The sequence below is a fragment of the Eupeodes corollae genome, chromosome 1 (assembly GCF_945859685.1).
Source record: "Eupeodes corollae chromosome 1, idEupCoro1.1, whole genome shotgun sequence".
Taxonomy (NCBI): domain Eukaryota; kingdom Metazoa; phylum Arthropoda; class Insecta; order Diptera; family Syrphidae; genus Eupeodes; species Eupeodes corollae.
The window spans coordinates 82,064,588-82,090,324 of record NC_079147.1 but is presented as its reverse complement, the minus strand read 5'-3'; the positions used below and the strand labels follow the sequence as shown (position 1 = coordinate 82,090,324).

Below are 25,737 nucleotides of genomic sequence, written 5' to 3'. Positions count from 1 at the left end.
TGCAGGTTTGATCGCATTTCTTCTGTCAGACTGTTTTTTTGAACAGGGTTCCCGGTAGCAGAAATGCAGTGTATTTACATTTATGAACGAAAATCGTGCATTACTGCTGCATTTTTAGATTAAAGAACTTACCCTATATTGCGACAGGGCCTGTGATAAGGCCGGATGATGACTTTTCATGTAATATCTCCGCAAATCTTTGTGATTTGTTACCTTGAGGGCCGATTGCAGAAAGAGCGGCTGATCGCATTGAAAGCGAAAATTCAATTTCGACCGTCTTCGCTTTAAGTTAATTTCAAAAGCGAACATGGAAGAAAGCGATCCTTTCATTTTTCCAGCTTAAATGTCAAATATTTCCAATCCATTTCCATATTTCCCAATTTTCCATTTATTTGTCAGCTGTTTCCAAAAATATGACATTTCCTTCCACCAAAACTAATTGTTTTTCTCTGAAAAAAGTATCTTAATGTTTGTAGTTATATTTAAATATTATTGTTGGTTTCAAGTAAACAAAACTAGCTTTTAATGGACTCCAAAAGTGTTTTTTTAAATGCAGAAAGAGAAGAAGCAAGAAAAGAAGCTAATTATTTAAATATTCAAAGAAAACTATTAAAAAGTGGGTCTTCGCCTCATGATGTTCTCCCAAAAGAATGTGTATTTAATTATCTTTTTCCAGATTGAATTTTTTTTAATGATGTTTCTTCAATAGGTTTATAAAATTGTTTCCACTATCGCGAGAAGCATTTGTGTACGTTTTTGGAGAAATCCAAGATGATTTCCAACGAGAAAACACTACCTCTTTGCCTTCAATACTCAAGCTTGCCGCTACATTGCGATTTTTAGCGGAAGGTTCGTACCAAAAGAGCGTTGGGCAGGACTACCGAATCGCTTTGGCTCAACCAACGGTATCGAAGGTTTTGAGTGTAATTTTGGACAAACTGGACAAGAAACTTTGCTCAAAACACATAACGTTTTCGTTTTTATTTCGTTAAATATTCAACAAAAATAAGTAATTGATATCTTTAATTTAATATATTAAAAAAAAAACACACAAATAAAACATATTTTTGTTTACATTTTGTTGCAATCCGCCACTATCACGCCTGTCGCTTGCAAAACCCACTAGAAGAATGACATTCACCCCTATTGTGAGTTTCACCCGGAAAATCAGTATTGTGTTCTTTTAGAACACCAACAACTTCCAAAATATTCGAGCTTATTTCTTTTTGGACTTTGAGCTCTTCATAGATGAGATCATTTGTCGTGAGCCGAGCAGTCTTATAGTTTCTTGGTTGTGTTGGTTTTGATGTTGATGGCTCAAGATTTGTTGATGCATTCCTGACGTCATTGGTTTCGGTTCCGCAAGGAACACCATCATGAATATTATCACAAGTATCATCACCTTCATGTAAATATTTCATTAGATCCTCTAATGAATTTTGATCATCTCCATTCTCTTCGGCTACGTCAGTTTTTCTTTTTTTCTCAGGGGGAGGCAAACCGAAGGGTGAGCCAAAACCTTCCACAGCTTCGTTAACACCTATAAGCTGTAATATAGCTTCTTCCACGTCTGTGTACTTGACTGTTTTATTAGGGCCACCTCCGGTTGCTCTTTGGTTCGCTTTATTTTCCGTCGCCTTTTTCCTTACATATCTTTTCTGGTCATTCCAAACCTTATGAAGCATTTTTTAATAAATTTGGTTCTATAATAATAGAAGAACAGGTTACCTTTTTCCACTCAATTTTTGACTTTATTGGAGGCCCTGCACTGTTGAGATCATTTGCCGTTGTCGTCCAGAACTCTGAAATTTTATCTTTATTTTCCTTTGAATAGCCTCTGGCGATATCGGGGTGTAATTGCATTTTATTCAAAAGCAACTCGCATTGCCTTCTATTTGTTGTTTTACTCCTTGAAAATAAAAAAGTTGGAGTTATTTTCGATTATTTTGTTGTTATTTATAAAAATTACTTACATTTTTCGCCAAAGTTGTCCTTTTCCGCCGCCAAATTTTGAGTGAAAGAAAGAGTTGTGAAAGACTTGAAGTTCCACCCGAAAAAAAAGTTCACAATAGGGGGAAATTTTTCGAAGTGGAAAATTTTCCGTCCGAAACTCACTATAAGGGAAATGTGAAATGTCATTTTTTTCGGACGGAATCCAGAAAAAGTGAAACTCGCAATAGGGGTGATTTTGTTGGAAAGAACTTTCGCTTTCCAAATGGAATATTGAGAATGTAAAAATACAAATCCGCGATTAAAAGCGATCCGCCGCGCTTTCTGGAATCGGCTCTCTGACCTATAGAACATTTCATTCCTCAACATTCTAAAAATAGAATTTTAGCATTTACTTACATTTTAATTTTTTTTTAAATTCAAGACTTTAGTCGGGCGCCAATTAAAATACAATTTTCTGCTGTTCTTCATTTGTATATATTTTCAATATTCTGTCTATGTAAAAAAAGAAAATTATTATATATATTTATTTTATATATAATATATCCTTCCGTTCTTTTTTTCTTTTAAAATTATTTTTGTTTGTATGTTGTTATACTTTCAGCTATTATTTCTCTTTTGTATATTGACAAATTATTTATTTGTTTTGTGATCATGATCATTAAATGTATTCTCATTTTGTTCTATTTAGTTTAAAATATTTTTTTCTTTTTTTAGTTAAAAACATTTAATTAAAATCTACTATTGATTTTTTTTTTTGTTTAGTGGGGGGCGATTTTTGTTTATGTTCTTTTTTTTTGTGTTTTTGTTTTAAAGGAGTAAAAAGTTTGTTTTTGTTTTAATTTTCATAGCGTTTTGTTTTGTTTTTCTTTTGAACCAATAAAATATAACTAGAAAAGCATAGAATAATTCTTTCTTTTTCTTTTAATTTATGTTAAATATCGTTTTGTTTCAAAATATATTTCAGGCGATATTTTGCATTTAACTAATTTTAGTTGTTTTTAAATATTTTTGTTTCTTTTTTTTCAATTAATTTAATTATTGATAAATTATGCAAGGTACCCGATTACGGTTTTAATTTTTTATTACACAATTTAATTTTGTTTTATTTTATTTATTATCTATTGAATATAAAATAAAAACATGAATTATTTGTTGTTTTACGTCATAACACAATAAATACGGATCTAATTGCAAAAAAAAAGTATTTTTAGAAAGGGGCAGGCAGTCCTCAAATTTTATATTTTATTTATATGTTTTTTGTTTTTAAGAATTAAAATTACCAGTGCACTTGACATAGAAAATATTTGTTGTTTTTTTTTTTGTTATTTTTTTCTTTAATAAATATTAATAAACATATATAGACGTTTGCATGTTTTGTTTAAAATTTATTATATAAAGTGAATTGTATGCCCCGAAACGACTTAGGATTTTTTAAACAAATATTCATCCTATACGCACGTTTTTCTTTATTTTTTTAATTAATTTTTAAATATGTTCTTTTTTTTGAATTTTTTTTTAAATATAAATTATTTCTAGTAATAAGTAAGGTGTGTGTTTTATTAATATATTTATATATATATATGTTTTTTATTTTATAAAAAAATATAAATCACAAATGAAAATTATAAAATGTATATATTTTTTTTTAATTACGTTTAAATGACTACATATGTTTTTTGTTATTATTTTTGTCGATAAATTATATTTTTTATAAGGTTATTAATTATATAAGAAGACAATCAAAAATCATAAAAATTATTAACTTAATAATGAATTCTAGTTACTTATATATTTTTTTTTTATTTTTTAAATATATTTCCATTTTTTTTGGTTTTGAAGACTGCCAAGAAATAAGATTTTTTAAGTTCATAAAATATGAACATTTTCGATGTTGATTCCAAGAACAACACATCGTTAATTTTGAAAGTGTTTATTATGTGTTTAAATAAATATAATATTTTAATGATTTAAGTATTTGAAGGCAATTTCAAAAATCCCAAAATCTTTTCTTTTTCTTGCTATTGAACTTTTGAAAGTCTTCGTATTTGGAATTTTGGAAGAGGCTTCAAAAAAACTAAAAAAAAATAATTGCTGGGCGTTGAGGGTCGCATCATTTTATCAACAAATTGATTAATTTTTTAAATGTCATCATTAACATTTTGCATTTAAACTAATATAAATAATTATAGAAAAACAAAATAATAAAACGACGCCGTGAATACTTAACATACATTAATATGCACATAACTACCTGCACCGATATCGAGTAATTTATCTAATAAACCCGTCGGCCAAATTATGTAATTTATTTATTTAACTTTTTTCTTAAACGCACAAAACAAAAAATTGAATAGTGGACAATAAATTTTACTTTTATCTTTCGAATTGAAGTATCACATTATTTAAAAGGTAAAGAAGGAAAACAAAAAGATATATTTTAAGAATAAAAAAAAGTTATAATAATAAAGAAACAGGTAGAATTAACATTAAATATTTAATTAATTTATGATGACTTCTACAAATATTACTTTAATTTTTTTGTTTATAATTAATATACATAAATACTAAAAAAGATGTATGCATAAATTACAGAGTGAAAATAATTATTTCCATTATGAATAAAATTTCAAGCCTTGCAAAAGGAAATGTATGATGGTGGCCATGAGTTAACATTTTTATTTTTCTTTTTGACAATTATTCAAGAAGTGTCTCCTTTATATAGCTTTAAACATTTTCAATTGGTTTTGAAAATATAATTCATTTGAAAATGTTATTGAATTGATATTTTTATTTATGCACTGAATATAAATTGTTAGTTAAACATTTTATTATCTATAATAACTAAAGTTTTTGCTTTTACAAATATTTACAAAAACACCAACGAAAAAGTGGGAAATTATTATTAAAATTATTAAAAAGAATACTAAACCGAAACAAAAATAATTACGTGAATATTATTATTTAAGCAAAAGAAAGAAACAAAATAAAACTGTTATATAATTATACGTATTTTCTTTTTTTGTTCATTAATCTTTGCATATTATTGTTTTTTTTTTTTTTTTAAAGAAACGTTTTAAACAATGAAAGTTAATTCTTAGTTGCATTTTTCTTTTTGTTTGCATTTTAATTAAATATTAGCTTTTAATGTTTATAATTTGATTTGTTTTTTTTTTTTATATTTTTTTAAATAGTTTTTTTGTATTAATTAATTTGCTCTTTAGCTTGAGATATTAATGCTAATAGAGAATCTAATTGAAGATCTTTAAATCGAGCAAAGTGATTCATCATCGGTTGTATTGAATCGGATTCAATGGCCGCGCAAACGGTTTGATTTTGAATTGTTCGATTTAAAGATGTTGCAACGGAGTCAAGGAATATCCTCCAAGAATCTCGATTTTCATTATTTAGTGTTGTATCTTGATCTAACACGTAAATGAGTTCAGCTTGTAGAATAAGGCAGACCAGAGAAGAAATTCCAAACTGTAAAATAAAAACATTATATATTGGGTTAAGAAATTTAATAGAAAAAGCAATTTGGTTTTAGTTTCGCTCCTGTTATAAGAAAGTGGAGCAAAAATAGAATCACAATAATTGTCCTAACCAGCTACAAAAAGATATTTGGAGGTAACGACAAAAACTCGACGAATCGAAATAATGATCGTTTATTGGGTTTAGGTTTCGGTTAACGATAGGCAAATAAGTGGTCATTCATGTGTGGGACTTCTATACAAAAATTTGAAAAAGTTTGGCAAGGTGTATCACAAAAATATGATAGACGGTTGACGAATACTCTTTAATGGAGGGCGATGAATCTAAAAAAAATTGAAACAAATAAATCAACAGAAACAGTGCGTACTTATATGGATCACTACATTTTTAACTTTTTTTTTATAATAAGCGCACACTCAAGGGGATATATTACCCTTATTATGTAGACACAGTGTGAGCACTAGGAAAGGGAGAGAGGGGTTGAAAGGAGATGTCGGTGCACATTGGTTTTGAATTCCTGAATATTGCAATAGCTGGGAAAGACAGAGTGTGGCAAGGAATTCCACATTCGCATAGTACGGCTAAAGAACGAATCTCTGTACTTGACAGTACGACCGAAGATGGGCTCGAGGGTATATTGATGAGCATTCCTAGAAGCGCGAGTATTACGGTTGAACTGTTTAAGGGGAGGAATGCAGCTGGCTATTTCTCTAGAGCAAAAACCATTAAAATAACTTAAATTATGGCTGAATAAATAAAATAACTTTGAACATCAAATTCTTAACAGTTCTCATGGTCTTCTAATGTCTAAGACTGTAATCCTACCAGTTTTTATTTATTTATGGGAAATTTTGGACCTTAACCTCTATTCCGCGTTTGAGAGAATAGTCTTTAGGAGAATAGTTAGCAACTTTTAAAAAGGGCGTTTGAGAGAATAGTTAGCAACATTTAAAAAGGGAAATTCCAGAGGAGGTATAAAAATGAATTATATGAAATATGTATATTGTGAAACTTATATAGAAAAGTAGCAACACTTAACACTAGAACTCTTTTACCAACTTAGATATGCATAGATGTAGAAAATTCCCTTGATAAGATAAATTGGAATATAGTTGACTTAGCTGAAGTTAGACGACAAGGAGAAATATTCATGAAATCAAATGACTTAGCGGTAGAGTAATTGATGAAAAAGTATAATTAGGAAACTATCACATATTTATAATACAAATATAAGCACCAACTAATACAGCAATTCAAATGGTAGACATGTGCATTCAAGAGGACACAAACGTCCACAGGTTTTTCTCAAAACCCTCCTCTGTCTATCAACACCTACCTCCCCGTGGTAAACATCGGGTGCCTAGTACCTCAACTGGAGATTGGGTTCCAACACCAGTGGAAAGTTGTTGGGGGCAGCAAACGAGAAAGGGGGGGAGAGGTGTTCCCACTAAGGCACCTCTCCTTATCCAGACGGCACCTGACGAATTACCGAGATGGAATCAACGGTGGCGTCTATAGTTCCAGTAAGGTTGAACTACTTAGTGAACACCTTATAGTGCTTCTTCGACTTATTCGGAGCCCAGGCCTATAAGGAGCGGTTTTATCCGGCTCCCCATCCTTGGAGTTATACTTAGGATCTGGCCCTCCAGGTTGGGGGTCGTGCCGTCGGGGTGACTTTCTGGCCACGTTAAAGCTTTCATAGTTGCGAAATACCAACAAGCCTCGGATACAGACGGATTTACTGTTGACAACCAACGCAAACGAATAAAGGACAACGAACTTCGGATATGCACGTGGAATGTTAGATCCCTTAACAGACCACGTGCGGCCGAAGAATTAGCGGATGCCCTAGACCGCTATAAAGCAGATATCACTGCCATCCAGGAAATACGATGGGATGGGCCGGGCAAAGAGGGGATGAAAAACTGTGATATTTACTACAGTGACTGCTACCACGAAAACCAACAGCACTCATTTGGATGCGGCTTCGTCATTGGAGCCAGACTTAGGCAAGAAGTCTTCAGCTATAGGTGCATCAATGAGCGCCTCATGGCCATACGCATCAAGGCTAAATTCGGCAACATTAGCCTGATATGCGTGCACGCCCCCACAGAAGAGAAAGACGACAACACCAACGATATGTTCTTCGAGCTCCTAGACAAAACTTATGAGCAGTGCCCTAGCTACGATATTAAAATAGTCCTGGGCGATTTTAATGCCAAGCTAGGAAGGGAAGACATGGAATATCGGGAATAACAGCCTCCACGACAACACTTCCGACAACGGATTCAGGCTCATACGTCATCATAGTTAATACGCGTTTTCCACACCTCAACATCCATAAAGGAACTTGGACTTCTCCAGATCAATCTACCGTCAACCAGATTGACCATATTGCGATCGACGCCAGACACGCTTCCAGCACTATGGATGTACGAACTTTCCGAGGAGCTAACATCGACTCGGACCACTACCTTGTTGTAGCCAAGGTAGCAGTTCGGATTTCCAGACCCAAGGCAAAACAGGAAGGTGCTGGGAGAAGGTATAACGTCGAACGGCTACAATCGCCAGAGATCGCCAAATCCTTTTCCGACCGAGTTACCAGTAACCTCCCTCGAAGTTCTCTGCCGCCAACACAATGTATCTAAAACCAGTGGCAACATTACCAAAATGCAATCAGAGAAGCCGCCTCTGATGTGCTGGGTTTCAAACAGCCACCAACAAGGACCCCCTTGTTTGAAGAGGAATGTCGACAGGCAAATGCAGAAAACAACAGGCACGCACAGCGGCGCTGCATAAAAGGACGAGAGATGCTCATGAGCTCTATAAGCAGAAGAGGCGAGAGGAACGCCGAAGAAGAGTGCTGTCGAAGATCATGAGAGGTTTAAAAGCAGGAATGAAGTTCGAAAGTTTTATGAACAGGTGAAACGAAATTCACAGGTACATAAACCTAGAACCGAAGGCTGCAAAGACGAAAGTGGAAACATCATAGTGGAACCGCACTCAATGCTGAGGATATGGAAGGACCACTTCTGCAGACTGCATAACGGCGACGAAGAACCGAACTCCACTGTCAGGCAGGATGATCCATTCAATATAGACGATGAAAGCCAACAATCCCGTCCTCCCGACTTAGACGAAGAAAATATTGCCATATCTAAGTTGAAGTCTAATAAAGCCGCTGGAGCGGATGGCTTGAATGCCGAGCTCTTTAAAGCAGCTGGAGATAAGTTGGTTCAGAGCATGCACCAACTTATCTGTAAGATATGGTCGGAAGAAAGCATGCCCAATGAATGGAACCTCAGTACTGTTTGCCCGATCCTGAAAAAGGAGACTCTCTAAACTACACCAACTATAGAGGAATCAGTCTACTTAACATCGCCTATAAAATCTTCTCTGCCGTAATATGTGAATGTCTAAAGCCCATCGTCAACAACCTAGGTCCTTATCAGTGTGGTTTTAGACCAGGAAAGTCCACAGTTGATCAAATATTCACATTACGGTAGATCCTGGAAAAAACCGAAAAACACCAAATCGACACCCACCATCTTTCCATCGATTTCAAGGCCGCATATGACAGCATATACAGGGAAGAGCTGTAAAGAGCCATGTCTAGTTTTGGCATCCCTGCCAAACTCGTCCGTTTGTTCAGGATGACCATGGAGAATTCACGCTGCTCCATAAAGGTGGGAAACAACTTAACAGAACCTTCCGATGTCAAAAAAGGTTTTAGACAAGGTGATGCGCTGTCATGTGATTTTTTTAACCTCGTGCTTGAAAGAATAGTGCAGAGCTCACACGTCAACACTAGAGGCACTATCTTTTATAAGTCTATCCAATTACTGGCATATGCTGATGACATTGACATTATCGGAAGAACTCAGCATGATGTCAATGGGGCTTTTGTGAGTATTGAGGCAGAGGCGGCAAAAATGGGTTTAACGGTTAGTGAGGGCAAAACAACGTACATGCTGTCGTCTAGAAAGGACATACAACACCGACGTCTTGGTCAAAACGTCACAATCGACAGACGTAACTTTGAGGTAGTAAAGGACTTCGTCTACCTAGGCTCCGCTGTAAACGCAGAAAACAACACCAGCGCTGAGATCAAACGCAGAATAACTCTTGCTAACCGCTGTTTCTTTGGACTAAGAAAGTAATTGAGTGGTAAAGTCCTCTTTCGAGGGACCAAAGTGTTGCTATATAAGACCCTTATCATCCCCGTCCTGCTATACGGTGCAGAAGCATGGACCATGACAAAAGCGGATGAAAGCACCTTGGGTCGCTTCGAGAGAAAAGTTCTTTGTGTGATCTGCGGCCCCGTATGCATCGAAGGAGAGTGGAGGAGAAGATTGAACGATGAGCTCGGGTTGTACAACGACGTAGACTTAGCCAGAAGAGTAAAAGTCCAACGACTAAGATGGCTGGGTCACGTAGAGCGCATGGAAACTAATGCTCCGGCCCGGAAAGTCTTCGAATCCGCACCCACAGGACAGCGCAGTAGAGGAAGACCGCGGATCAGGTGGCGCGCACAAGTGGAAGGTGACCTCACCCAACTTGGAGCGCGAAACTGGAGACATCTAGCTAGGGACCGAGCTAGATGGAGAAGTTTGTTGGGTGAGGCCCTAGTTCACACAGGACTGTAGCGCCACCTTAAGTAAGTAAGTAAGTGCAGTGCTGTTTTGTGGGTGGTGTTATGATTAAAATATTTCTGTTGTTACAACAAGCACTGCACGGATAAAAACGGAATTTGTCGGAATAGAATTTAAAATATCTCTTTGTGTAAGACAAGAAGATATTCTCTCACTAGAGTTGTTTAGGAGAGAAGGAGAGGAGAAAGGACTAAGAATAAATGGGAACAATCTTTCAAAAATTCGGTTTGCAGTTGATATCATTATTATATCAAGAACTAGTGAAGAGCTCTAAACTGTAAAAAATATTGCCTTAAAAAATTATGATAAATTTATCTTTCATTACAATAACTTTGGATAGTAAACCACTACGCTAAGTACTACGTATACCTTAGTCAAATTATTTCATTCAATAAAATTTCAGACAATCAACACTTCTTTGTGAGTAAACGATCAACGATCAACTACAACTAACTTGTCTCTTTTTTTACACTTTTTTACAAAAGATATTGAACGGGGTAAGCACGTTGATGTCATATACACCGACTTTTCCAAAGCGTTTGATAGGGTGCAGCATTACATGTTATTAAAAAAACTAGAACACCTTTGTTTTCATTCTCAATTATTGAATTGGATAAATCAATATTTAACAGATCGTACACAGTTTGTGAAAATTGGATGTAAAACATCAAAAAGAAATTATAACTTTGCATGGTTCCACAACGAAGCCATCTCGGACCACTTTTGTTTGTTCTTTTTATAAACGACCTTCCCGACGGTGTCAAATTTTTTGAAAAATTACTATTTTCTGAAGATTTGAAAAATTACAAACATATCAATTGTCCACTTGATTGTAATCTTTTACAAGATGACCTTAAGTGTATTGTTCAGTGGTGTGAAGATAACTTCCTTCATCTCAATATCTCCAAGTGTAAGCAAATGTCTTATACTAGATCAACCCTATTCACTATGAATATAAGTTTAATAATACAAGCCTTGATAAGGTTTCGGTTTTTAATGATTAAGGTATTGTTTTCGATAGGAAGTTAATTTTTAATGATCACTACGACTATATGATTTCGAAGTCAAATAAAATGCTGGGTTTTCTAATGAAAAATTCAAAGTAATTTACTGATCCGCATACTTAAAAAATGCTTTATATCTCATTGGTGAGATCATCGTTAGAATATGCTAGTTGCATTTGGTTCCCAGTATATGCAGTAAGCATTAAAAGAATAGAAGCTGTTCAGCGTAAATTCACTAGACATGCTCTACGTATATTGAACTGGGTAGATAATATTATGTCCTCCTATAACCAGAGGTGCTTACTTTTAGGCTTGACAACCCTTAAAATCAGAAGGAAACAGTGTTTTGTTTATTTTATAGATTGTTTTAAGCTGCTTGCTTTTTACCCACTTCATGTTCATTCAAGACCTCTCAGGGAAAGAAATATCTTCTTTTTTTTTATACCGCGTCATTACACTAACTATGGAAAAAGTGATCCCATATCTCGTTATTGTGCTCTTTTTTAACTCTGTATGCGATGTTATTAACTTAAAACTTAGATTTTAGTTTTTATTTAAAAGAAGTGACCAATGAAGAACAGCGCTTTGTTGTCATGTGATTTCTTTAACATCGTCTTTAAAATAATAGTTCAGAGCTCCCACGTCATCACCAGAAGCATTATCTTGACATAATAGGAAGAACTCAGCATGGTGATGTCAAAGGGGTTTTTGTGAGTATTGAGGCGGTAAAAATGGGTTTAATGCTGTCATCAATACGTCACGATCGACAGACGTAACTTTGAGGCAGTTAATGCAAAAAACAACACCTACGCTGAGATCATCAAACAAGGAATTTCTGTTGCTAACCACCGTTTTTTTTTTGATTCGGAAACCAATTGAGTTATAAAGCTCTCTTCAAAGTGGAGCTATACAAGTATAAGAACCTTATCATCACCTTCCTTCTATACGGTACAGAAGCTTAAACTATGACAAAAGCGGATGAAAGAACCTTGGATCGTTTAAAGAAAGAAAGTTCTTCGTGTGGCCTACGGTCCCGTATGTATAGAAGGTGAGTGGATGAGAAGATGGAACGATGAGTTGTACTGGATCTATAGTGAGCTAGACTTAGCCAAAAAGATAAAAGTCTAAAGCCCGAAATGACTGGGTTATCTAACACTGACAAGTTTAAAGGTTATATTTCTCATTCTTATGTGACGTTGTTACATACACAATTTGATATAATAACTTAGATGAATATAAACTTACCTTGCTCGAAAACAAGCTATTTGATTTCTTTTCGCTCATTGGCATGGCATTCGACAGCTTTATAACAGTTTCAAAATCAGCCGATCGAATTTGTTCTTTAAATTCGGGATATAATGCATAAAGAACACCTTCGGTATCTTCGCGATCTTTCTTTAGGACATTCTGCAGGGAAGCAAACACGCCCATCCAAACAGTCCATCGAATAGGATTGTCTTCAATGTGTTTCATCAAACGACGCACCAGTGCCTAGAAGTTGATAGAGAGATTAATGAAAAACGAACAAAATCATTTATATGCTGTAATTCATCAATTTTTCCTCTTCTTACCTTTCCTTTACGAACACTCATCATAGCAATAACCTTATCCAGGGCTAGACCAGCAAATAATCGCCCCAGAAGTACCTCCTTCGGTTCCAACTCGTAGGAGAATTTATTCCTCAAAGCTGGGTTTATTGCGGCTGCAGTGGTGTCGGCTGATTTTTCATCGCCAGTTGACACTTTGTTTGCGTTCTCCATTTGTTCCAAGAGTGCAAGGCGTTCGCTCTCCTTCTTTTTCTACGTTACAAGGAGGATTAATAAGAACAAAACTAAATTTTCACAAGACAACTTACCTTCATAATGATAGTTGCAATAGCAGCGGGATTATCCAAGTCCTCGAGCTTCAGAACAATTCTGTACAGCGTCTCGATGTGCAGTAAAATGTGACGCGACTTTCGCTGAGCCGACAACTCAATATTGGTGCTCAATTGAGGGCTGCCCTCGGGACCCATAATGTCCATGTCGATGATTTTTCGAGGAGCCGTGACACTGCCATATTGCAGCTTGCCCAAGGAGTTCTCGAACTTCAGAGGAGTAAACACATACTTGCGCTGTTGGTCCTGGTCGTTCTTGCTCTCCGAGTTCCTGCGCTCCCGATTGTTTTGTCCATTGCGGTTATTCGTTCCGTTTTTGTTACCCAATGACACCAATATAAGCTGTGCATGGCCTTTCGGCTGAGTGAGAGGATGATTCAATTGGTTGTCCTTGTGGGTCTTGCTCTGGCCAGAGTCGCCACTTAACTCAGCTTTACGCTGCCTAAACACCGTGTAGTAATAATCGTCTATGTACGGTGTGTCGGTGTTGAGCTGCGTCAATTGAATGCTTATCAGCCAATGCTTGTCCCTGGTGCTCATCAGGTTGGCATATTCGTCGTATTCATCGGGCAGGTTTCCGTTCGAACGCAACCCTCCTCCACTTCCGTTGTTCTGGTGGTGACTATTGCTGCTGGTGCTGTTGCTGCTGTGTTTGCGTTCAAGGCGGTTGTGCTGTTGCATTTGTTGCTGATGTTGTTGCTGCTGCAGCTGCTGATGCGGGTTGATGTTCATGTTGTTGTTCGGCGACGTAAAACTGTGACGCACATTTGAGAGCATCGGATGGTTCTGCTGGATCTCTTGCACCAGGCGCTGATTGAACATGTTGTAGGCAGACGCAGATCCCACGGTTGGGTTCATTAAGCTCGGATGTGGAGGCATTCTGGGCGGTACCATGGGAGGAGCACCTGGGCGCATAGCATTGAAGTTGGGATGCATCGCAAAGTTATTGAGAGCGACGGGCAAATTAGGCATAGGGCGCGGTGGATAATTGGGGAGCTGATGAGGACCTGGGATGCCTGGAGGAAATAGCGGCACTGCTGGAAACCCTGGCGGCAGCTGACCTCTATGATGGTTTGGTGGTCCACCCTGATGCATGAGGTTATTAAGCGGATGTTGGGGTGGCAGGTTGTTGAAATTAGGCCTAGGATTATTGAAGCCAGGTGGTGGGCCGGTTGCGTTGGGAAAGGGAAACTTGAATTGCTGTTGTTGTTGTTGTTGCTGATGGTGATGCTGCTGCTGTTGTTGTTGCTGTTGCTGCTGTTGTTGGAGTGCGTGATGATTTGCTAAGTGTTGCTGCGGATTCGGCATTTGCTGGTGTTGGTGTGAAGCTTGAGTATGAGGAATCGTTGGTGTCTTGGGTTTGGGAGTAGAAGCAATCATTTGGCTGGCGTGAATCGCTTGCCTTTGATGTTGCTGAAGCTGTTTGTGTTGCTTCTGCTGCTGCTGTTGAGTAATAATGCTTCTCTCGATGTCTTCTAGAGTGCATATTTTTGGGGTAGATGGTACAGAGTTCGGTTGTTGCATTCCGAACTGAGGAGGTCTATTTCCGTGTTGCACTGCTTGTTGTTGATGTTGTTGTTGCTGCTGCTGTTGTTGTTGCTGCTGATTTTGGTTTGATTTAACGCTCGAGGGTTGTTGGCCACTATTGGAGCTGTTAAACGGTGTTGGAAAGTGTTCACGAAGAAACGCCTCTGGGTTTGAATAGAGTAAGGCATGCCTTTTGTCATTACTATTACCCATTATATTTGATGTTGATTGCGCAGATCGGGAAGCTACAACGGGATTTGCCCAAACTAGAGGATCAAGATTAATGCCGGCATCACTATCATCGAATGCAATGTCGACATCATCTAATTTCATTCCAGATAGATTTATTTCTAGATCGGAATCCTCTTCATTTTTGTTCTGTTTGGATGATGTTGATTTACTATTGCTGTTGTTCGGCACATCTTTAACATCATCCATACGAACTAGATTCTCGTGAACCTCTTCCCAGTCACCATTGATGGCTGACCCGAATGTAAGGTCATTTAGGGCGTCATATTCTTCTTCGGAAGGTTCAGCGATACGCCCTCCTCCATCATCGTCCAACTTAAGAAAAAGAAACAAAAAAGAATAATGTTTTATGATATGATCAGATCACTTTTGGTTCTTGAGTTGTATGTTGATAATATTAATCATCTGAAAAACTGATGATTTTGAAATTTATAAGCAGGATTGTCAAATGTATCAATCTATTTGACAATGAGATAAACAGAAAATAAATGTATGTTCTTGTTTGAAGAAAAAATTTGAGATGAAAAAGAAAGACAAAAATTCAATCTCAAAAGAAAGCTTTTTGTTTAAGGACTTGTTAAAATGCTCCTTCAGAAACATGAGTATCAGAACGTCTTTTGTACGGATGAAATTGAAATTAACCTGAAAAGTGGTTCTGGCTCCTGTGGCGAATATGTGCGAAGCTTAACAAATCATGAAAAGTGCCTATACTTCATATTAATGTGAGAAACGTTGTCTCCAGCGTAATTATCTAACATCCAGGCCGTCTTTAGAAACCCATTTTTTCTTAAGCAGAAAAAGAAATTCCGATCCGAAGAATGTTTTTACAAGATAATGGCCGAAGCAAGTGGAGAAAAAAAGTCTAATAAGATTTTTTGAATGGTCTGCCCTCTCATTATCTCTCCACATATTAAAATTAAAACCTTGGAGCTATTACAAAAACATTTTTGCCGTTTCAAAAACCATCGATTAATATACCTAATCAGTTTTATAATATAGTAGGAATGCATCGATGAAGATAATTCAAGCTTTTTGGGACTCTATCAAGTGATTTTGGATAGAAAATTTGACGGTCATGGAGAAAAACGTTCTAAGCGAGACACGGAAAGGCGTCTAGAAATTTATTCTGGTTGAGTTGAGAATGGTAAAAACTACGTTTGTCCAGCCTCTCCTAAAAAAAATGCTTATCCATTTCTCCCCCTCTCAATATCTTCCTTTTTTCATAGTTCATGAAATGCTAATCAAACTGACACCATAGGGAAAAAAAACTTTTACATTGCTTTGGAGCTTATTGCACTTGATATTTCAAAGGCATTCAAAAAAAATGTTGGCATTAAGCTCTCTTGTCGAAATTGCGTGAGTTTTAGTCCTATAAAACTATTCTTCTTTGGATACAACCAACTATTCTTCTTTGGATGGAACTACAGTTTTAAGCCGACTCTGAACGGATAATTTGAGAAATCACTTTTCATGACAAGAATTACTCTTGGAGGATTTGTCAATTCTTCGCAAAAGGCACAGGCAGGAATTAAACCCAACCCCTCTAGCAGGTAAGTCCAAAACACTAACCATCATGCCACGGGTATTACTTATTGGCAAGATAAACTCATGATTTCGATCTCGACATCATTTTCCAATGTGAAATTATTAACATTTGCTTTGTCTGACAACTCATCAGCTGTAAAAAAATGTCAACAAACAAAATATTTGCTCTTTGGAGGGATGAAATAATAGAAATGTCATTCAAAGCAACCTCGAAGCAGGCCCACCGTAACGCAGACGAAGCTGAAGCGTGTTTGTGATTCAGCCATGAACTAGAGCTTCCGTTTGGAGTCACATTACGTTACATTACGTTCTTTTCCTTACGATTGTCAAACGAAATGTGAGGTCGAAGTTTCATTGTGATAGCATGCATTGAATTCTTATGGCTGAACTCGTAAACGTCAGGTGAAGCCGAAGCTAAAGCGTGTTTGTGTTTCAGCCATTAATCTTCCAATTTTACCACTCTTTAACATTTCTTCTTCCTTTTTTCTTTAACTGTACGCTTAATTTTGTGTACGTATTAATTTTGTGTTTCAGATCGATTTCCCTGCCACTTCAATCGTACGACGTAAGCGTTTAAGGTCTTAGGCACATTTTGAATTGCTTTAATTTTGAAACAAAATCCTTTGGTGATTTCAACTTTCGCTTCCATTACCTGGACCAATTTGTAAAACCGCTTTGTTTTGTTGCTTACAACTTTGCGATACTTTTGAAAACCAAATACATCAATTATTTTGAAATGTACATTCTTTAACTATGTATTTCTTGACCCTCTACCAACTTATTGACTGCAAATTTATGATTTAAAGAAAAATTCACAGGCAACCAGAACATCGAAGTAAGTCAGTCAAAACAGACAGTTAAAATATTCACAATAGGTCAGCAATATTTAGTAATTGTCACGATGAATTTTGATGAAATTGATTGAAAAAATACCAAGAAATAAACTAGGGGCGTATTATCACTCGCGAGTCGAAAATTTGCCTAAGTCGAATGTTTTGGCGAGTTAAAAGTTTGGTGGTATTGCCAATGGTGAACTCCGTAGTTCGTCTTTGGAAACAAAACTGCCAACATTAAAAACTGAAAGTGAAATGTCATTCATTGCCATTAATATTTATAAAGTTGAGATTGAAGAATATTGTTTTTTTTTTGTGAAAAAAGTAAATAAAAATAAAGATGATTAGCAGCGTTGAATTGTTTTTCGAGGATGAAAATGAAGAAGTAACAAATAAAGAAGAAAAATCATAATCTATAGATTAAGAAGAAGTTTAAGAGACGCTTCCAAACCACTGGAAGTACCAGATAATTTGTAACAAAATTAACAATTACTTTGATAAAATTTAACTAGATTTTTGTTATACTTAAAAATGTTTTAAGTCAGATAAATTCCAAGTTCTGCAATTCCACCAATTTTAAAACTTGCGTGCGCACTACGATTTCTCGGATGTGGAAGTTACTAAAATAGTTTAGGAAATGACTTTGAGCTAGGTTTCTGCCAACCTACATTTTCAGTAGTTTTAAGCGACGTTCTTAATTTGCTTGAAGCAAGAATCTGCCTAGTTTGGATCAATGCAGATACTCGTATGTCCACTAATGAAAAGTAAGGGATAGTTGGGTGTGTAGACGGAACTCACATTGGTATCATAGCTCCTGCTCAGTTACAACACCAATGTTTAAATAGATGGTGGTAAAGTACTTCTTGATATTTAGGTAAAACTTTTTCTTTTTAAGGCTTGTGACAATAATGCAGTAATAAGATTTATTGATGCTAGATATTCTTTACTTTTTACCCTCTTCTATAGGAGGTCCCAACGCGTTTAGCTCCCAATATTGGGCTTGGTTTTTTGGATGATCCAAACGTCCCGACACGCTTGGTAATGTCGGGGTTTGCCTCCATTAGCTCCACCAAATTTGAGAACTGGGCGTTGTTTGTTCTTTTAATGATATACCAATCAATTATAATTTATTTAATAATTATTTAATTTGTTCTTACCTTTGTCGATTTTCACTAATTTATTATGTCGCAACAAAAATTTTAGACTGTGATTTTTTCAAAGCCACCAAGATTTGGCGAATCGCAAACAGTAATGCGAAAAAGTAACATTTGCTTATTTTTTTAGGCGACTCGCGAGTGATAATACGGCGCTTAGAGTAAAAATATACAAACGGTGCATAAAGACTGCGAAAAGTTATATGTGTACATAAAGCTTACTTGAAGTTAAATAAAATCATTTTTAATTAAACGCGTTGAAAAGTTGCTTAGGGCATACCTAAAAATGTAATAAATTTCTCTCTTTGTCTGACAGAGAATTCCATCGTATTCGATTACTGTAAGTCTGAATAAACTATCTATAATACGATCGTAGTTGAAAATTTAATATAATTTTGGCATTACGAAAGGTTTTGTTGATAGTTTTTTATTCGGGATTCGAAAGTTTCTAAATACGATGATATTCGTAATAGGGCTGTAAGTACCCATAATGGTTTGCAAATTGTTGCTTAATTGTTTGCTTTAGTCTTCTAAAATCATTTTATATAAATATACAAAGAACTGATACTCGAAAGTAAGAGTGGTTAAATTAAAATTCGGATTCTAAGTGAGGATGCCTGGTACTTAACACATCTCTATAAAGTGATCGGGTTATTTGGTCAATGAAATATTAGTAAGCATCGAAAGGGCACGGAACTTTAGATAATTTTAGAAGATAATATTAAGACCACATTTAGAAAAGCTAGAATGTTATCATATCTACGTATCCCATTTAAGTTTTCTTTTGCTAACAGAAACCCTTTGCGAGAATATTTTACAACCATAAATAAAAACTCGAGACCCTCTAAACTGCACCAACTATAGAGGAATAAGTCTTCTTAACATCGCCTATAAAATCTTCTCTGCCGTAATATGTAAACTTCTAAAGCCCATCGTCAACAACCTGATAGGTCCTTATCAGTGTGGTTTTAGACCAGGAAAGTCCACAGTTGATCAAATATTCACATTACGGCAGATCCTGGAAAAAACCCAAGAACACCAAATCGACACCCACCATCTTTTCATCGATTTTAAGGCCGCATATGACAGCATATACAGGGACGAGCTGTTTAGAGCCATGTCTAGTTTTGGCATCCCTGCCATACTAGTCCGTTTGTGAAGGATGACCATGGAGAATTCACGCTGCTCCATAAAGGTTTGAAACAACTTAACAGAACCTTTCGACGTCAAAAAAGGTTTTAGACAAAGGTGATGCGCTGTCATGCGATTTTTTTAACATTGTGCTTGAAAGAATAGTGCACAGCTCACACGTCAACACTAGAGGCACTATCTTTCAAAAGTCTGTCCAATTACTGGCATATGCTGATGACATTGACATAATCGGAAGAACTCAGCGTGTTGTCAATGGGGCTTTTGTGAGTATTGAGGCAGAGGCGGCAAAAATGGGTTTAACGGTTAATGAGGGCAAAACAAAGTACATGCTGTCGTCTAGAAAGGACATACAACACCGACGTCTTGGTCAAAACGTCACAATCGACAAACGTAACTTTGAGGTAGTCAAGGACTTCGTCTACCTAGGCTCTGCTGTAAACGCAGAAAACAACACCAGCGCTGAGATCAAACGCAGAATAGCTCTTGCTAACCACTGTTTCTTTGGACTAAGAAAGCAATTGAGTGGTAAAGTCCTCTCTCGAGGGACCAAAGTGTTGCTATATAAGACCATTACCATCCCCGTCCTGCTATACGGTGCAGAAGCATGGACCATGACAAAAGCGGATGAAAGCACCTTGGGTCGCTTCGAGAAAAGTTCTTCATGTGATCTACGGTCCCGTATGCATCGAAGGGGAGTGGAGGAGAAGATGGAACGACGAACTGTACGGGCTGTACAGCGACGTAGACTTAGCCAGAAGGTTAAAAGTCCAACGACTAAGATGGCTGGGTCACGTAGAGCGCATGGACACCAATGCTCCGGCCCGGAAAGTCTTCAAATCCGCACCTACAGGACAGCGCAGTAGAGGAAGACCGGGGATCAGGTGGCGCGCACAAGTGGAAGGTGACCTCACCCAACTTGGAGCGCGAAACTGGAGACATCTAGCTAGGGACCGAGCTAGATGGAGAAGTTTGTTGGGTGAGGCCCTAATTCACACAGGACTGTAGCGCCACCTTAAGTAAGTAAGTAAGTAAGTAAGTAAGTAAGTAAAGTATATAAAACAAAAAGTTAACTCCCAAAAGTTCAATAACGATTTCATTATCATATGACATTTTTATAAGTTGCAATAAATGTGAAGGTATGCGTTCAACTCCTTCATACAAACAACATACCTATTTGTAGTTTTTATTTTTTGTTGTAAAAAAGAGTTAAGTGTTTTTATTTAACTACCACTATTTTTGGTTGAAATAAAAATTTGTTTTGTTTAGCCTTTTTAACAAAAACCAGAAGTGCTGATTTGAAAACTAATGATAGTAAAGAAACGCTGATAAGACAGACATCTAAGTTTGAATTAAGATCATTTTTGCTAAAAAAAAAAAACATTGAAATCCATAAGAGCCACTGAACCCCTTTTCATTCTTAACACATCTATTATATGTATTAGAAGTATAAACTTATTTTTTCAATTAGATTCGAAGGATAAAACATCAATAACTCTGTTTGGTCTAGATACACTACCCAGCAAAGGCTTTTCTTCTTAACCCAAACATTCCTTTTAAAACTATCATATATTGAGTTACATTAAGCCTCAACTATATGCCCTTTTTAACAAAGATCATAGCGCCCCCACCCATGCTACCTTTTGAGACGAAAATTCAATTTCCCTACTTAGAAAAATATCCTTCTGTACGTGTCAATTTTATAGATTCTAGCATTTAGCATAAATAGGCTGAAAGTGGCGCTAAAATTAAAATAAAAATATTTTGGGATTAAATTTCATTTGAATATTAGGTCAAACGTTTTGCATACGATGAAAAACACTGCCATACTAGAATTTTCATATTTTTATAGAAACCAAACGAGAGAATAATATCTTGACAAATGTTATTCAAAAACTCATCTCATGATAAGAATTGGCAATTAAAAGTAAAAGCTAAATATTGTTAAATAGAAAATGTTTGTTTTGATACAAAACAGAAATTCTTTTGATTTAGGAATTTCACAATTTTTCAAAACCTATTAACCTCTCTCTGTATAATAATAAAGACAAAAACAACAACACAATAAACTAGAATATCTCTCAAAAAACATTGCTTATTGGGAATTTAATAAACATCATTCCACTCGACTCGAATACGCTTATCGTATCGTCGCTAATCGCGAAAGAAAGCTTGCAACGCATTTTAAGAAGTAAACAAGCAAAACCAAAAATGCTTTTCGCTTATAGCTTAATGCGATTGGCGATTACTATGTACAATTGCAAGTTGTGAAGAAAAAGTTTACGTGGAAAAGGGCGGCCACAGAAATGCGGAACCGTGAATTTTATTGTAAGTTTTGTTGTAATGACGATGATGAACATTAACACGATGATGATGATGATGATGATGATGATTGGAGCAGTGGGGAGACTAGCACTAGACTTTTTTTTCTTTTACTTTTTTGATTCATCATTTCGGATGGCGCTTGGCTTCTTTCTTTCTTTTTTCTTTTTGTTTACATAAGAATGCCACATGGATCAAGAGCAAATAATTAGTTTGTTTTATTCTTCCGAAAGTTGTAAATGCAAAGTTTAGTTTGATTAGAAACTTTAATATGACGTGATTTGTAGTTCTCAGATCGAGTTCGTTGTTCGTAGACACATTTGAAGGGAGTCCATAGAGAAAACCATTAGCGCGACTCCATCGACCGCACAAAAGCAAAAGGGTCGCGCAAGTTTTCGTGGGGCATTTGGAGACTTTTGAAATGGAATTTTATCACTTAACTATATATTTTCGGATGGGTTTTTAATTGAAGATGATGGGGGAAGTATTTAACTTACCGGTGCTGAGGTATCAAATCCAAAAAACGAGTCTTCCATCGAGAAAATTTGTTTATTTCAAATGAAAATGTCATGACTTGTCACACATTCACATATGTTGAAATAATGGCCGCCGACAACGTTCGAAAGTGATGGAAAATTATTCGAAGGCAAACAAAATATTGGGATTTATTTTCTTAGTAAATTGTCAATCAACAAGGGAAATTAGGTAACGCTTGCATTTTATTTTTTCATTTGGTAACTGCTAGGCTAGATGGGCCATTAAAGTTGAGCTTATGGTTGGCTTACATGTCTACGTCTGCATTTGATTATAGCCATGGCGTTTGTTCAGATTATTATAAATAAATTAGGTGGAGCAACAGTCCGTTGAGAACTAGTGACTAACAAATTTCAACCAATTCTATGTGCGAGTATTGTTTTCAGCGATGGAGGGGACTTACAGTCTACTCGCAAGAGGTAGTACTCGTGAAAAAACTTTAGATGACACTGAACCCAAGACCTCTGGCATGACAGTCCAACGCACTAACCATCATGTGGTTATTATCTCTTTTAAATTGTTGTAATGTTTTTTGATTTATTTTCTTACACTTTCGGGAGGGATTGGGTCAGCATTGTTTGCATTTTCACGTTTTACTATAATTTTTTAGTGGGCACTTGACAAGAATATAATTTCAAAACCGAAGAGAACGTAGGTAAGTTCGTACTTTTTCTTTCAGAATACATCGCTTTTTTTACTGTTTAAGAAATCAACGTCGTTTAAATGGACGAGATATGTTTTCTGGAAGACAGTGCAAAATTCGTTCTCTCGTGTAAGAAACTTTCAAAAAGGTTAATTTGAAAATAATACACTTCCCCAACCTTTCCATAAAGAACTTGCCCAACTGAAGAAACATGATTAAAATCAATTCGGACGTCTCTGTAGAGGATGTTTCCATTAACTTGCAAGACTAAGAACGTGAATTCGAGCAGGATAGTATTGAAATGACTCCTGACACCCAGAAAATGTTGAAGTAAATGTATGTCCACAATCGTGCGCCGCAAATAAAACAGCCTGACACAAATAAATTAAACGTGTATTCTTAGAGTGCTTTGTGTGAATATTGTTTATGTGCAAGCAATTATGATGCTTAAACTAATCGATCATCTTCCGACTTTATTAGAAAATGAATAAGATATCGGTAAATATTCCCGCATAGTTTTTGATAAAATGTACGAGTCTTAAAACAGAAAAGTAGATTCATCCAAGGAATTAAAAAAAGAACAAATGATTTAATAGTAAAAGGGGTCACTTACAAGAATTAAGTACTTTCCACTTTATGAACTAGAAGGTATTATAATGAACGCAGCTTAATTAATAAAAAAAAACAGCCACTTAAAAAAATCATTAGTACTATTTTTTCTGTGAAAAACTAAGAAATAAGTCCGTGGCATTTTTGAAATTGTTTTAAAGATACAATACAAGTTTCAAACTTTCGTATGTATGTGCAAGCAAATAAAGAATATTAAAAATATTGGAAAGAAAAAAAAAGAAATGTCGATGAAAAATTGGCAAGATCTCTAGGTCAATGCAAGGATTCAAAAAGTTTTGGGCTCTCACTAAAAAAATGAATTGCAAAAAAATTCAAAGCAAGATTTTCTACCAAATGTGAACATCCTAAAAGAGCATTTAAGTAACTATTGAGTTCTTCGACGAAGGAGCAATGTAGTCATAAATATGCCCGCCCATGTTTGCAGAACAATTTTTAGACAAATATATTAAACTAGAGGAGCTGGAGGTAGTATTGGACTCAATTAAGGATGGTAAAGCTGCTGGGACAGATAAAATTCCACTAGAATTTAAAAAAAATGACTTACCAGGGTTTAAGAAAAAGTTAGCAAAATGCTACCTAGATTACGAAGATCTGACCCATATTAAAAAAGGGTGAACCAACTGATCCGAAAAACTATATCGTTTTTATATGCTTCGCTAAAAATATATTCCTCACTCAACGTTAAAATACAATCTCAATGTAAGGAATTACTTTGCACCAAATTTCACATCATTATTATAAGAGGAGAGATGTTGTGGCTTAATTTGTATCTCCCTCTGATCTGGGTGTTATTTACAAGACTTATATACGTCCCAAGCTTGAGTATAACCCTTGTATCTAGGCTGGTGCTCCTTCCACTTACTTAAGCCTCTTGGACAGTGTTGAGCATAGAGCATTTAGATTTATTGGTGATAATACCATCATAGGATCATTTACGTTGCTCGAACATAGTCGTAAAGTTTCCTGTCTCACCCTCTTTTACCGTTATTGTAACGTTTTATGCTCTAGAGAAATAGCAAGCTGCATTCCTCCCCTTAAACAGTTCAACCGTAATAATCGCGCTTCTAGTAATGCTCATTGATCTACCCTCGGACCCAACTTTGGTCGCACCGTCAAGTACAGGGATTCGTTCTTTGGCCGTACTACACGAATGTGGAACTCTTCAGGAATTCAAAACCAATGTGCACTGACACCTCCTTTGAACCCCTCTCTCCCTTTCCTAGTGCTCACACTGTGTCTTTACATAATAAGGGTAGTAATATTCCCTTAAGTGTGCGCTTATTATAGAAAAAATCATATCTCACCGACTCTATTTAGCAGTCTTTGCAACCTAAACAAAAAAGGAAGATGTGGTGAATGTCTGATTCCTAAGGAAATAAGAAGGGCAGTTTTTGGAAAACATGTTCTACAAGAAAATAAAATACTTCCACTCATGAACGGTGAGAATTGGATGCATCGGTCATAGTCAACATAAATAATCATGTAAATTTGTTTGAGATGCCGAACTCTTTCACAGCTTTGTATACTTATACCCTGAATATTCTATCGCAGGCGAACTTAAAGACTACAAACAGATGGTTCCATTACCTGCATAAGTGTAAAAATTTGATCGGTTGTTGATTTTCCTGGAATGAAGCCTGCTTTTGTTTGTATGAGGCAGATGATACTTTTTTGCTAGCCTTCTGGCATTTCTTCATGCTCCCATGCAGTGAGGTATATTTTGCATAATGTGTCGGACGGATTACTATCTCTCGGGAAGAGAGATAGTAAGTTTGAAATTCGTTCATATCTTACTTTTAGTGTTCTAGAATAAAAATTCACATAAACTCTCGTGTCAAACCCGTATATTATGGAAAGTCAAAAAGTCGTGACAACTGCCTTTTCACTATTATCACTTTGTCTATACAATATTGTTGATACCTTAACTAAAATTGTCAAACATTCAATCTTATAAAACTGTTAAGCGTATTTAAAAAAACGGTTGAAGTTTAGCAAATTGTTTACTTTACAATTTTGTTTAATGTTAAAAAAACATTGGACCAATAGAAATGGAAATAACTAAAATTATAAAAGGCTCTTTTCCCAACGTGGGCACGATATTTTTTAAGACAAATGTTAGAACATAAAAATAAAGGTATTTTTTTTACTTAATGAGAATGAGTTCGTCTTTCAAGAGT

At 36.0% G+C, this 25,737-nt stretch overlaps 2 protein-coding genes across 2 annotated transcripts; both read right to left on the bottom strand.

Moving 5' to 3' along the window:
- Positions 1-1,097: 1,097 nt before the first annotated feature.
- On the bottom strand, positions 1,098-2,168 carry LOC129940791 (uncharacterized). The gene is made up of 3 exons (XM_056049274.1): positions 1,974-2,168; positions 1,729-1,909; positions 1,098-1,673 (listed from the first exon to the last, which is right to left on the bottom strand). Coding segments are annotated over exons 1-3 (759 nt in total). The 5' UTR covers positions 1,976-2,168.
- A 243-nt stretch (positions 2,169-2,411) lies between these two features.
- Positions 2,412-22,392, bottom strand: LOC129938489 (protein PAT1 homolog 1). The gene is made up of 5 exons (XM_056046095.1): positions 22,251-22,392; positions 12,954-15,065; positions 12,670-12,897; positions 12,344-12,589; positions 2,412-5,433 (listed from the first exon to the last, which is right to left on the bottom strand). The coding sequence occupies exons 1-5, from the start codon at positions 22,287-22,289 to the stop codon at positions 5,155-5,157; spliced, it is 2,904 nt and encodes a 967-aa protein (XP_055902070.1). The 5' UTR covers positions 22,290-22,392; the 3' UTR covers positions 2,412-5,154.
- Positions 22,393-25,737: the final 3,345 nt, after the last annotated feature.